The sequence below is a fragment of the Aspergillus caelatus genome (genome assembly GCF_009193585.1).
Source record: "Aspergillus caelatus strain CBS 763.97 unplaced genomic scaffold BDV27scaffold_47, whole genome shotgun sequence".
In the NCBI taxonomy this organism is placed as follows: domain Eukaryota; kingdom Fungi; phylum Ascomycota; class Eurotiomycetes; order Eurotiales; family Aspergillaceae; genus Aspergillus; species Aspergillus caelatus.
In genome coordinates this window covers 126,775-139,157 of record NW_022475310.1, presented here as the reverse complement: position 1 = coordinate 139,157, position 12,383 = coordinate 126,775, and the positions used below count along the sequence as shown (strand labels likewise).

General features: G+C 49.2%; 6 protein-coding genes across 6 annotated transcripts; 3 read left to right on the top strand and 3 right to left on the bottom strand.

Moving 5' to 3' along the window:
* Nucleotides 1-30: 30 nt before the first annotated feature.
* On the bottom strand, nt 31-1,832 carry BDV27DRAFT_125015 (Mob1/phocein family protein). The gene is made up of 4 exons (XM_032066231.1): nt 1,772-1,832; nt 1,176-1,474; nt 1,001-1,115; nt 31-930 (listed from the first exon to the last, which is right to left on the bottom strand). Exons 1-4 carry the CDS (start codon nt 1,792-1,794, stop codon nt 411-413), a joined length of 957 nt encoding a protein of 318 aa, XP_031929784.1. The 5' UTR covers nt 1,795-1,832; the 3' UTR covers nt 31-410.
* A 103-nt stretch (nt 1,833-1,935) lies between these two features.
* On the top strand, nt 1,936-3,936 carry BDV27DRAFT_87916 (Paf1-complex subunit LEO1). Its single transcript, XM_032077854.1, has 3 exons — nt 1,936-2,490; nt 2,546-2,726; nt 2,789-3,936. Exons 1-3 carry the CDS (start codon nt 2,279-2,281, stop codon nt 3,803-3,805), a joined length of 1,410 nt encoding a protein of 469 aa, XP_031929783.1. The 5' UTR covers nt 1,936-2,278; the 3' UTR covers nt 3,806-3,936.
* On the bottom strand, nt 3,832-5,639 carry BDV27DRAFT_170587 (Zn(II)2Cys6 transcription factor rglT; the record flags this gene model as incomplete). Its single annotated transcript, XM_032075342.1, has 2 exons — nt 3,832-5,454; nt 5,525-5,639. The coding sequence occupies 2 exons, from the start codon at nt 5,637-5,639 to the stop codon at nt 4,304-4,306; spliced, it is 1,266 nt and encodes a 421-aa protein (XP_031929782.1). The 3' UTR covers nt 3,832-4,303.
* Nucleotides 5,640-5,916: 277 nt separating this feature from the next.
* Nucleotides 5,917-8,271, top strand: erb1 (ribosome biogenesis protein ERB1; the record flags this gene model as incomplete). Its single annotated transcript, XM_032072192.1, has 1 exon — nt 5,917-8,271. One exon carries the CDS (start codon nt 5,917-5,919, stop codon nt 8,269-8,271), a length of 2,355 nt encoding a protein of 784 aa, XP_031929781.1.
* A 151-nt stretch (nt 8,272-8,422) lies between these two features.
* On the bottom strand, nt 8,423-11,056 carry BDV27DRAFT_87914 (putative AAA family ATPase/60S ribosome export protein Rix7). Its single transcript, XM_032077853.1, has 3 exons — nt 10,949-11,056; nt 10,629-10,880; nt 8,423-10,565 (listed from the first exon to the last, which is right to left on the bottom strand). The coding sequence occupies exons 1-3, from the start codon at nt 10,994-10,996 to the stop codon at nt 8,658-8,660; spliced, it is 2,208 nt and encodes a 735-aa protein (XP_031929780.1). The 5' UTR covers nt 10,997-11,056; the 3' UTR covers nt 8,423-8,657.
* A 321-nt stretch (nt 11,057-11,377) lies between these two features.
* Nucleotides 11,378-12,372, top strand: BDV27DRAFT_87898 (ESCRT-III subunit protein VPS20). Its single transcript, XM_032077851.1, has 3 exons — nt 11,378-11,439; nt 11,574-11,937; nt 12,003-12,372. The coding sequence occupies exons 1-3, from the start codon at nt 11,396-11,398 to the stop codon at nt 12,216-12,218; spliced, it is 624 nt and encodes a 207-aa protein (XP_031929779.1). The 5' UTR covers nt 11,378-11,395; the 3' UTR covers nt 12,219-12,372.
* The last annotated feature ends 11 nt before the right edge of the window (nt 12,373-12,383 follow it).

Here is a 12,383-nt window from a genome sequence, read left to right as displayed (position 1 = left end):
GACAGTCATTTCCACGTCACACTAGTTCTAGGAATAACCAAGATTATCCCGGCCCCACCATCAATACTTGTCATGGAGTTCTATGCACTTATTGTGGAGGCTAAGAACAGCGGCATTGGTGAGTATAACCTAATAGGACGGATTACTTTAACGGGTAATTGCAAAAGTAACACGAAAGAGATATTCACATCATATGCTTAATGCGCAGACTCTCAACTCAAGCCGTGTCATCCACTATATCACGCTTTCACAGTCTAAGAACAGGAGATAAGAAAACATAAAATAGAAAGAAAAAGCAAAAGAAATACAGGAAAGAGATGCAAAGCTTGACCGTAAGACCAACAAATTTCCAACGCCAGGTTGGAAGGCGATCAATTGCAGGTAAATGCAGAAATACAACGACTTCTAGCTCAGCTAGAATTTGGTTGGCCCCAGTGACCGCCCGAAAGCGCCTCGGGGGGGATTCTCTGCTGTTTAATGAAGAGATCGATCAATGGCTGCATAGGCTCCATCTCTTTGTCCGAAACAAGCTTGTAATATTTGGCGACTGTAACAAAATGTACGAAACACATGTTGAGGATGTCGTGTTTATTAATGTGCCAGAAAGGGTGCAGCCAATGTGCATGGTACAGATGGGCGTAGCAACGGAACATCTGCTTCATGATTCCTTGGCAGTCTTTGTAAAATGTCTGGGGGAAGCCACTAGACTTGCCAATCCACTCCTCGCCAGGCGTGTTCGCGCCGGGACTGGAGGGGCTGGTGCCCGAGATCTCATGGAGCGCGAAGGTATCCGGCAAGCCGTTGACCTTGTCGGTGGGGAACATAACGGGGTCATGGATCTTGCTGATAATCCATTTCTCGACACGGTTGATGAACTTGGGGGCAGATATCTTGGCAGCACGACCATCCACGAGCCAGGTATACGTTAGGCTGGAAATTAAAATTGTCAGCCGAGGAACCAATTCATTGGGTATACAGTAGTGACCATCTTTCAACTTACCGTCCAGCAGACATAGTTGGGCAGGTGGTCTCGTTGCAAATGGGGACACCAGTAACTCCATTAACCTCCTGGATAACCTGGAGCATACCATGGAGCAAGCGATATTGTTCGACAACTACATGGGGAACGCGATCAACATATAGAGTTTCAGAGGGGTTTATCGGACTGCGCTTACTCTGATGCGCCAGCCATTCCCCAAGCTCCACATTCTTAGGGCAGGCACATAATGTCAAGAAATTACCCTTGACATTTAATGGGGCATACTTTTCCTGGAAAAAGTACTTGGGTGCATCGGGGTCGTATGCTGCGGGGCCGTCCAGGGGCATGTTTGACGCGATAGACGGCGAGTTGGGCACTGGACCCGCCTGGGGAACCTGAGGAGCTGGCGACTGAGCTGGGCTTCCATTGTTCATCTTGGGGACGTTATTGTTGTTGTTATTCTTGTTATTGCCACCCCGGCCAAACCCTTGGCGGCTGGAAAGAAAATCGGGTCTCAGGTTAGCATCAACAGTCCGATAGAGGAGATGTGGGGAGAAGAGAGAGGAAGAGAAAGTCCACGGGGATCAGTCCGTGGGGAAGCTAAGGCGAGAAAGAAAAACAACATAGTACAAAGCCAAGCAGTTGGCATAGAGACGAGTTGACAGAGCTGATTGTTATACTTTAGGGGGCGCATGATGTGGTAGCCATAGGGGCTTAAGGGGAAGGCAGACAATGTGAGGGGGACGGTACATAAGGGACAAGTGATATGGGTGAACGAAACTGGTGACTTACACACTTTGAAAGAAGGTCGCCATGATTAAGTTTTAAGAGACAAGCTAGACGGAATTCCCACCGAGAAGGGATATAACAGGAGCAACAACAGGGAAGTAAAGCGTAGAGAGTAGAACGAGTCTATTGATATTATTCTGTGATCTCCTCTATCGGTCTGGCCCCGTGGAGCTGTCGCGGAGGCTAGACTGTATTGAGAACGGAACGGATTATCCTTCGTTTCACTATCGCGGATTCGAGTATCAATCGAACATTAGGTACCTTAACAGAAGCTCCGCGGACGTCGCAAGTGGTGTTCTTGGTATCTCACCTCGACCGCGAGAGGGTTTTGCGAAAGAACTACAAAGCAACCCTTCATACCGGACATATAGTTGAGAAAATATTACGCCAATTGAACTGCAAAAGTCTCGCCTATCAGCTGCGACATCATCATATCATTTTCTTTCCTCTGTGCCTGACAGTTGTACCCTTCCCATATTTCCTACAACTTCCGACCCCTGCAACTTCGAAATGTCTTCGTCCGATGAGGGCATTGTCCGTCGTCCTGGTCGAAGCTCAGGTGCTGGTCAACCTGCAAGCCCGTCCGGCAGCGAACAGAGTAGCCCTGCCACCGCACGGAATAGGAGTCCAGTCGGAGCTGACCCTGAAATCCTTAACGACGATGACGACGCCGATCTTTTTGGCTCTGACGGATCGGAAGGTGGGTTTGGGAACGATACTGAGTACTGCCCACTTTTTTTATCTTCCTGTACGATAGAGATATTAACCTGTTGTTAGTCAACCACTACGTAACCTTGACGATGAAGAGCTAGATTCCGGCGATGATGAGGATCGCTATGATCGAGTAGGCGACCGCATGGACTATGAAGATGGTGGAGATGAACAGTACCAGGAAACGGTCAACATCATGGATCTGAGCTTGGGTCGGGCGCCCGAACCAGTAACCTCCAATGGCGAGGTTCGTCATATACCACAACTTATAAGGAAGGACATCCACATGGCTCACTGAAACCATTCTAGATCTACACCATGCCGATCCCTAACTTCTTGTCGATCGAGACCGAAGAGTTCAACCCGGAAACATATGTTGCACCTCCGTATAGTACTGCAGCGACATCTCTATGTTGGCGCCATGATCCTAAGAATGACGCCCTCATTCAATCTAACGCACGCATCATTCGCTGGGAAGATGGCTCCATGACGCTACAGCTAGCTTCTGCACCCAAGGAGCAATATAGGATAACAACCAAGCCGCTTGCGCCTCTCAACAAATCTGGTGACTATGAGACGAAATTAGATTCGCATGTGTACCTAGGCGCAGCTGCGGAGACGTCTTCCGTGTTCAGACTTACCTCTCACTTGACCCACGGGCTTACAGTCCACCCTACGACTGTGGAAACAGATGATGCTGTACAGCGTCTCCAAGAATCGTTGGCCGCAGCTGTTCGCGGCACCAAGAAGACAGTAGATGGTTCCGCACCTGTAATTGAAGTGAAGGAGGATCCCGAGCTCGCCAAGCGACAGGCAGAACTTGCAGAGCGTGAGAAATTGAAGGCCGCCCGCCGGCGCCAGCAGCTTGCAGATCGGGAACTTGATCGCGGCCGCCGCGTTGGTGTTCCTCACCGCACTGGAGGTGCTGGTCTCACCATAGGCGGGTTGGAGGATGATGACGGGTTGCTTACCACACGACCCCGCGCAAAGAAATCTCGTAGGCCCAACCGGCGAGGGGAAATATATACCGATGATGAGGAAGAATACGATCGGCGGGGTCGGACTAGGGAAGATGAATATGACGAAGATGACGGTTTCCTTGTCGGCAGCGATGAAGAACCAGAAGAAGTTGAGGATGATGAAGAAGAAGAGGACATTCTTGAAGACGACAACATGGATGCTGAAGGCGAGGACGAAAACGAACTGCCAGCCGCCAGATCCAGGGAGACAAAAGGCCGTGGAACAGAAGCTGGGTCGGGAGCTGCAGGAACCCCTCCTACTAGAAAGAAGAATCGTTACATTGTGGACGATGATGATGAGGAGTAGAGGCCACTGACTACAAGTTTCGTTTTATGATCAGTCTTGCCACCTATGAATCAGTCCCTGACGACATCTGTATCTGTATGAGAATTTTTGGAGTACACCATAGCGAATGAAAGATCACTTCCAATTAACTCATAATAATGATAGACTAGGGTGAACCAGAAACGTCCTGTACTTAGTACTTACCAATTGTACCGATAGCTTGCAAACTACTTGCCTAATATTAGTGACTTCAACTATTTACTACTAATGCAGGGGTGCTTCCATGTACAAGACGCGTATCTACGCATGGAATGTATCGGAGTTAAACACAAAAAGGATAGATGGGGACACCAGATACGCATAGTTCGTGTGAGATCGTACTCTTCCTAAAACGCCCGTCAAAACCGCAACTAATTGAGTATTCACGGTCAATCCAAGTCAAACGCCAAACCAATCGTCACGTGCATCATCGTCAAATGGGGTGTGTTGCTGTTGCGACAAAAGTTCCAATACATGTGATCAAGAGATCACGCCATCAGGGTATTCGTGCGGCTCAAATCCGAATCTAGAAATAACTTCTCTAGCACTATTAGCCACTCGAAAGCAGAGCCAGCCCTGTTCATCACGCGGGTCAGGACCAATTGCAGCCGGTTTCTTGGATCCGGCATCAGAATTATCGGGACGAGCCTCTGGGTGCCGCTCAAGATGCCACTGTCGTTGGCGTGCTTCCATCTCTTGGACCAGGGAGAGCAAACTTGGCGAATCCGAACATGCCACTGAGCCAGCTGGATCAGCAGGTCCGCCTATAACACCACTCCGGACTATCTGCCGGAGCCAGTCTTTCCAAGCCGCTGTAGGGTCAGCTGAGCTCTTGTTTAAAGCAGCCACATAGGCCGGCGGTGCCGCTTGTTTCCCAAGTTCTTCGGCATTAGTCTTTGAAACTCGTAGCCAGGCATCAGCGACGATATTCAGGAGGGTCCCAGTGAACATAACATTCTGCATAGCTGTCGCAAATTTTGTTGGACATGTTTGACAACGAATCACTGCTCGCGCAGTTTTCGCAGCAATGAAAAGTGAACATAGGGTATGTTGAGATATCGGAAATGGGGCAAGAGAGGACAGATGGCTAAGGCATAGATATAGGTATGATAAGCATGTACACTGAGTTTCTGAGCAGTCCGAGTCCGAAGGAGTTGCGGGAGGTGAATGTATGTTCGATAGCCCTGGCGGCATCGCAAACGGATTAGGCGTTGCTGCAGATACGCTGGAGAAGTCTGGCCAAGGCCCAGTTGTTTCAGGAACTGGTTCCGTGAATTTTTCGTGGTTCAGTTCCCATGAATGGTTATGGTTATCGTCTGTAGATAAAAGGCGACGAGAGGCTTGTGGGATGCTAAACGGGGCACTGTAGACAGGAGCGCAGATACGGAATGCGTCGGCTGCGGCCGTAGCTTCCGAGCAGTGACTTGAAGACTTGAATGGAGAATTATTCAGATCAGACCATATCTCGCCGCCTGAACAACCAAGGAGGGGCAGATGGTCGCTATCTTCTCTTGCACGTTTTTTAGGAGGCCGTCCCATTTGTTTCTGCACGGAATAATGACAGATAAGGGACTGCTTCAGACAGCGGTTACAGCCCGTTGCTTCCCCGGAGCATTTTAACTTCCGTTTTCCTGTTTCATGAATCGATTGTCAGTATGCTCTAGACCGTGCATAACCCCTTATTTTGCAATGGAGACCTACTGCACTCGTCACAAGCCGCATGTCTTTTGAGTGTTGGGACCTGAATGCTTGTAAAGTCAGGCTTGCCCGAATCACCAGCCGCGGCAGTATGGCACTGGTCCCAGTCACACTGCATCCTAAAATTGGGATGATGGCTAAACGTCGATAGTAAATAGTAATAGAGCAGGTACCCCTCCCCCAGCAAGGCTGGTACTGCTTCTAAGCACTCCCCGCCTGTATCAACCCAAATGGCGATAAGAGCGGTCCTGAAGGCGGTATGTCACATGGGCGGTCAGACCCAGAAAAAAAAAAAAGGAAAGAAAAAAGAAGAAAGAAAATCTCGGGTAGAAAAAGAGGAAAGAAACAAAAGCTTCCACCCAATTTGTTGGACTAAAGCAGACGCAGCCTTCACCATGATGGATGCCTCTAAGTCCTCAAAGAAACGCAAGGCGGTTACTCGAGATGTTGAGGAGGAGGCTGGTGTGTTTTCTGGGGATGAATTGCAGGCTGACGTCCTAGACGGCGCACTTTCAGATAATGCAAACGACCTATCCAGCGACGAAGATGTTAGCGATTCGGAGATCGAATTAGTGGATGATTTTAGCGACGAAGAAGATGGCGATGAAGAGGAAGAACTCGATAGTGATGAAATTCCTTCGGATGGGGAAGAGTCCCTTAAAAAAGCATCTGTCACTGCAACCGCTCGTGATGAAAGCTCTAGCGACGAAGAACAATTGAACTACCGCATTGAAAAGGATGCCAATGGAAATGACCGTTACGTTTACGATGAGATAAATCCAGACGATAACTCTGATTATTCTGATGCCGAAGAAAATGCGAACACCATCGGCAACATCCCCTTGTCCTTTTACGATCAATACCCTCATATCGGCTACGATATTAACGGAAAGAAAATCATGCGCCCTGCCACAGGGGAAGCCCTTGATGCGCTGCTTGATAGCATCGAAATTCCTAAGGGCTGGACTGGTCTTACCGATCCCTCAACCGGCAAGCCACTGGAATTGAGCCAAGATGAGCTGGAGTTGTTGCGCAAGGTTCAGATGAACGAAATCCCCGAAGAGGGATACAATCCCTATGAGCCTACAGTGGAATGGTTCAGTAGCAAACAAGAGGTTATGCCCTTGAGTGCTGCCCCCGAGCCGAAGCGTCGGTTTGTGCCATCAAAACATGAAGCCAAGCGGGTTATGAAGATCGTCAAAGCAATCAGAGAAGGCCGCATTTTACCCTACAAGCCCCCGGCAGAGGAGGAGGATAAGGAACAGGACGTAATCAACTATGACTTGTGGGCCGATGAAACGGAGCGACCAGACCATCCCATGCATATCCCTGCTCCTAAACTTCCACCGCCTGGTTATGAGGAAAGTTATCATCCGCCCCCTGAATATTTGCCGGATAGGAAGGAACGAAAGGCTTGGGAGGAGGCTGACCCTGAAGACCGTGAGCGGGAGTATCTTCCAAATGACTTTGGCTCACTTCGGAAGGTTCCTGGGTACGAAAGTTTTGTCAAAGAGAAGTTCGAGCGCTGTTTGGACCTTTACTTAGCACCCAGAGTTCGGAGAAGCAAGTTGAATATTGATCCTGAAAGCCTACTTCCAAAGCTCCCTAGCCCCGAAGAACTGAAGCCATTCCCGACCGCCTGTGCTACGGTGTTTAGAGGACACAAGGGTCGTGTTCGCACCCTGGCCGTTGACCCATCTGGGCTCTGGCTTGCTACTGGTGGTGACGATGGAACTGCGCGGGTGTGGGAATTACTTACCGGTCGCCAATTGTGGAGTGTGAAGTTAAGTGAAGAGGATCCAGTGAACGTGGTCCGTTGGAGGCCTGGGAAGGACGCTGTTATTCTTGCGGCTGCGGCAGGCGATGATATCTTCCTTGCAGTGCCCCCTATTGCGGATCCGAAAATTGAGAAGGCCAGTCTGGAGATCATTGACGCAGGTTGGGGATATGCAGCTTCGAAGCCTCCCCCGAGTGCCGCAGAGGAAAACAAGAAGAACATTCCTCCACAGTGGATTCGCCCATCATTATCGTTCGTAGAATCTGGGGTGTGCGCTGTCATTCCCCTCCGATATGTTGTCAAGTCTCTCTCATGGCATCGCCGCGGTGATTACTTTGTTACTGTGTGCCCCGGCTCCTCGACCCCAGCTTCTGTGGCCATATCTATTCACACACTTTCCAAACACCTAACTCAGTTCCCCTTCCGCCGACGTATCAAAGGTGGTGGGCCGCCTCAAACTGCTCATTTCCATCCCTCGAAACCTATCCTTTTCGTTGCGAATCAACGAACAATTCGTGCCTACGATCTATCGCGCCAACTCCTCGTCAAGATCATCCAGCCCGGAGCTCGCTGGATCTCTTCTTTCGACATCCACCCGACGTCTTCCACCGCCTCCGGAGGGGACAACCTCATTGTTGGATCGTACGACCGCCGTCTACTGTGGCATGATCTTGAACTTTCTCAGCGTCCGTACAAGACGTTGCGGTACCACCGCAAGGCTATCCGCTCTGTCCGGTTTCACCCAAGCGGACGCTATCCTCTGTTCGCCGACGCAAGTGATGATGGCTCCCTCCAAATTTTCCACGGCAGCGTTACAGGTGATATGCTCAGCAATGCCAGTATTGTACCTCTCAAAGTCCTTAAGGGCCACAAAATTACCGGAGAATTGGGTGTCTTGGATGTCGACTGGCACCCTCGGGAAGCTTGGTGTGTCAGTGCAGGCGCGGATGGAACCTGCCGGTTGTGGATGTGATTTCATACCATCCCTCAAGTATATATTGCCAGTCCGCACTGCTATCATTTTGCCCAGCCATATCTACATGAGGCGTTCGTTTTGTATAATATTAGTCCTAGATATCCATCGCAAAAGTTCTATCAACTTGATGAATTTCCTTGTAATTCAACGACAGTCTAGCACTGGAGTTTGGGCATACGCCAACCTTGTCGATTGCTTCGTACAATTTTCTCCCCCTCCAGTATCTTTTTTTTTTCTCAGGCAAAAGCAGTATATTACCTGACAAGCGGTGGGAATGTATGATATTATAGCATGTCATCATACGCCTATAGCTTTTCCGACGGTCCACAACAATGTAACCATGAATGGAAAAGAGGATAATCTAGTTAAAAAAAAGAAATTATTTATATAACACCTCCGCTCCAATCCCTCCGCAGCTTCTCATACTTTTTAAGGTCTGTAACACTAGGCCGGATGAACGCTTTGGCAGTCACAAAGTCCTCATGTTTGATCGTGTCCCTCCGCTTGATGGCAGCGTATCCAGCACGGCGGAGCAAGCTTCCCAGGTCAGCACCGCTGAACCCTTCACAATCTTCGGCCAACCTTCTGAGGTCGTCGTTGAAGTCGATGGGGATATTGCGGACTAGTGTCCGTAAAATCTCAGCCCGCTCTAAGGGGCTAGGCAGGTTCACGAAGAGAAGTGTCTCCAGCCGACCTGGGCGAAGCATAGCGGGATCGATAATATCAGGCCGATTCGTGGCTGCTATTATGTAAATTCCTTGGCGATTACTGCCCAAGCCATCCAGCTCAGTGAGTAACGTATTGACTACACGTGCAGAAGCTTCAGAAACAGTATCGTCTCGTCGGGGGACTAGGGCATCAAGCTCATCAAAGAATATAACACAGGGAACAGACGAGCGAGCGCGAACAAATACTTGCCGCACCGCACGTTCGGATTCACCGACATATTTATTGAGTAACTCAGGGCCCTTAACGCTGATAAAGTTGGCATGCGACTCGTTGGCCACAGCCTTAGCGAGCAATGTTTTACCGCATCCAGGCGGACCCCAAAGGAGAACACCAGTGGGGGCCGTAATGCCAACACTCGCGTACAGACTGGGATTTTTGATAGGCTCAACAATTGCAGTAGTAAGTTCTTCACGGACACCCCCGAGAGCGCCGACGTCTTCCCAAGTTGTGTCTGGGATGGTAGCAAATCCCTCTCGTTTAGAGGAGGGCTGAATCTTAGGAAGTGCATTGAGGAAGTCTGCATTTGAAACGAGAACCACTTGCACCTCCTCTCCAATTGGCGTTTCTTTGGCATGCGTGATTAATCGCCGCAGCTCCTTGACCTTGGGGCTGAGATCGTCTGCCTCTTCGATATCCATTTCCTCTCCACTGTTCGCTTTTAGTATCTCCAAGTATCGTTTTATGGCAGCAGAGCCAGCAGTAGAAACTAAATCATTAAGATCAGCTCCCACGAAGCCAGCAGTTCTATTGGCCAAGTATTTGAAATCTATATCGTCTGCCAGACGCATTTTGCGCGTTAACGCCCGTAGAATCTGCTCTCTGACAGGTTCCGAGGGTACAGTCATGTTGATTTCCTTGTCGAACCTTCCTCCTCTACGCAAGGCGGCGTCCAGACTGTCCGGTCGATTCGTAGCAGCAAGAACAATCACAGGCTTTCCATCGGTTTTCTCCAGTGCCAGGTCGTCCATGCATGTTAGAAGCTGGGCAACGATCCTCTTTTCCATTTCCCTCTGTGCACTTTCTCTCTTTGGAGTGATGGCGTCTATCTCATCGATGAAAATAAGGCAAGGTGCTATCCTCTTGGCTTCCTCAAAATATTCTCGTAGCGCCTTTTCAGACTCTCCTGACATACCAGAGACAATGGAGGGTGCTGATATTGAAATGAATGGAACACCCAGCTCCGCCGCAAACGCATTTGCAATCATAGTTTTTCCGCATCCTGGTGGACCATGTAGCAAAACACCTCGGGGAGGCTGCACATTCGATGACATATAAACCTGCGGGCGAGTCATGGGTAGGATGACAAGATCTCCAAGCGCTTGGACTACATCATCCAATCCACCCAAATCTGAAAGACTGACATGTGTGGGCGGAGATCGATCAATCGCGCTCTCGGCCTTGCGGCGCTTGGAAGAACGGGACTCGCCTCCATGTTCTCGTCTCTTGCTTGACTTGGGCGCAGAGGTTGCAGCTTCCGCACCATTGGTCTCAGGCGCCTTAGAGGGTGCTGAAGATGTGTTGTTCCACATGCCTACGATGCTCTTATTCAGGTTATTGGATTCCTACAACAGTTAGCCGCTTTCCGCCGTTGCGCGAGGCTGGAAAATGAGAAGTGAGATCCTTACCGTAACAGGGGGCAGTTGTTGTTCTTCCAAGCCTTCAAAATCTCCGTTTACAGAGTCATCTTCATCCTCCCCAAGTAAGTCTGTTTTTATTACCTCCACAACCCGTTCGATACTGTCTTCTAGGATTCTCTTCGGCTTTCGGTTCAAACTAGAATTTGACCTTTTGATGGAGTCATAAATGGTCGGTACCGAAAGGCGAATCTTATCATTCTCGGCTTGGTCCTCGATGAGCTTGTGCACCACCTGATAAACCTATAGACGAAAGGCAATGGGCGATAAGAAACAAACATTAGAGACTGGAAGTATCATGTGGTCCTTACCTCACGATCTAGACCTTGCCTCAAACTCGGTCTACCTCCGCGACGCATGATTTGCAACACCAATTCCAGTGAGAGCACTTGGCTCTGCAAAAATGGACCGGCAAACGGAGATGGCTACGCCAGAACTGATCGATAACAATAATACCGAGGGAACATTTTTTTCCCCGATAGTGTTAGGGTCCCGGGGAATAGATTTGCCGGCGGATCATGAAAATTTACCCTTTTAGTGCGTAATGTATGTATGTGCATTACCTATAGCAAGGTGCTGACTGCATGTACGGAGTTCGTATTGTACGGTACTTACTGAGTCAACTGTTTAAACAGTATGTATGTATGTTACATACTGTACTTAACGGTTCGTGTACTGAACCAACGTCATTTCCATGTGCCGTCCACGACTTATCGCCGACAGGCGACCGGACTTCATTAGTACAATATGTGTTGATAATGGGCAACACGAATAGCTCCCATAAGATATCCGCTCAGGATAGGTAAGTAAAATTTTAGGACTCGTTTATCTATGCCCATCTGTTGCTCGGTACTGGAATCATTCGTGAAACATGGCCCTCGTGACCCGACCCTTCCCTCCGAACTACTAACTAACATCCAAGTATTGCCTGATTAGAGCCATTCTTGATTTAAAAATCCAGCGGGACAAGCTCCGCCAGTATCGGAAGCGTATAACGGTCCTCACCGATCGTGAAACTGAGATAGCAAAGGAATGCCTTGCCCGGGATGACCGCAAACGCGCTCTCCTCGCTTTGCGCCGCAAGAAATACCAAGAGTCGCTCCTGATCAAGTCCGAAAGGGAGCTCGACCAACTAGAACAGTTGATTAATCAAGTTGAATTCTCGCTCGTCCAGAAAGATGTCCTCTTTGGGTTACAGCAGGGCACGCAGGTACTGCAGGCTCTCAACAAAGAGATGGGGGGTATCGAAGGAGTTGAAAAACTAATGGGCGAGACGGAAGAAGCACGGGCGTACCAAGAGGTAAGGACTTCTGAGCCAGCTAATATGTGGAACGTGTGCATGTTGACGAGACGGTGGTGGAACAGGAGATCAGTCAAATGCTCTTGGGGAATCTATCGAACCAGGATGAGGATGAAGTTGAGGATGAGCTGGCTGCATTACAGCGGGAGGCGCAGAGACTGCAGAACTTACCACATGCGCCAAAGTCGAAACTCCCAGAAAGGTCAAACGAGGAAGAAAACCAGAAATTACAATCTCAAGAAGGCGGCAAAGCCAAGGCGCAATCCGCAATTCCAGCTTAAAATATATGCTGTTGCCCCAAGCTTCTTTTACAGATTGAAGCCATATGTGAGATACCAAGAGCATTTCTAGCGTGGATGGAACTGCCGTATTTATGCCATCCAGTACATCCCCTAGTTATCTACATTCCAAACGATAAAATTAAAATCGATGTGGGGTAGCATTAT

Bases quoted from the DNA above. Each gene is read 5' to 3' on its own strand.
- BDV27DRAFT_87898 (XM_032077851.1), top strand. From the start codon at position 11,396: ATGGGCAACACGAATAGCTCCCATAAGATATCCGCTCAGGATAG. The intron at 11,440-11,573 runs GTAAGTAAAATT...TTGCCTGATTAG, and splicing joins AAGATATCCGCTCAGGATAG to AGCCATTCTTGATTTAAAAA. The intron at 11,938-12,002 runs GTAAGGACTTCT...GTGGTGGAACAG, and splicing joins AAGCACGGGCGTACCAAGAG to GAGATCAGTCAAATGCTCTT.
- BDV27DRAFT_125015 (XM_032066231.1), bottom strand. From the start codon at position 1,794: ATGGCGACCTTCTTTCAAAGTGT. The intron at 1,116-1,175 runs GTAAGCGCAGTC...TTCCCCATGTAG, and splicing joins GGAATGGCTGGCGCATCAGA to TTGTCGAACAATATCGCTTG. The intron at 931-1,000 runs GTAAGTTGAAAG...TTTAATTTCCAG, and splicing joins CCAACTATGTCTGCTGGACG to CCTAACGTATACCTGGCTCG.
- BDV27DRAFT_87916 (XM_032077854.1), top strand. From the start codon at position 2,279: ATGTCTTCGTCCGATGAGGGCATTGTCCGTCGTCCTGGTCGAAGCTCA. The intron at 2,491-2,545 runs GTACTGCCCACT...ACCTGTTGTTAG, and splicing joins GGGTTTGGGAACGATACTGA to TCAACCACTACGTAACCTTG. The intron at 2,727-2,788 runs GTTCGTCATATA...AAACCATTCTAG, and splicing joins CAGTAACCTCCAATGGCGAG to ATCTACACCATGCCGATCCC.
- BDV27DRAFT_87914 (XM_032077853.1), bottom strand. From the start codon at position 10,996: ATGCGTCGCGGAGGTAGACCGAGTTTGAGGCAAGGTCTAGATCGTGAG. The intron at 10,881-10,948 runs GTAAGGACCACA...TTTCGTCTATAG, and splicing joins GGCAAGGTCTAGATCGTGAG to GTTTATCAGGTGGTGCACAA. The intron at 10,566-10,628 runs GTAAGGATCTCA...TAACTGTTGTAG, and splicing joins AACAACTGCCCCCTGTTACG to GAATCCAATAACCTGAATAA.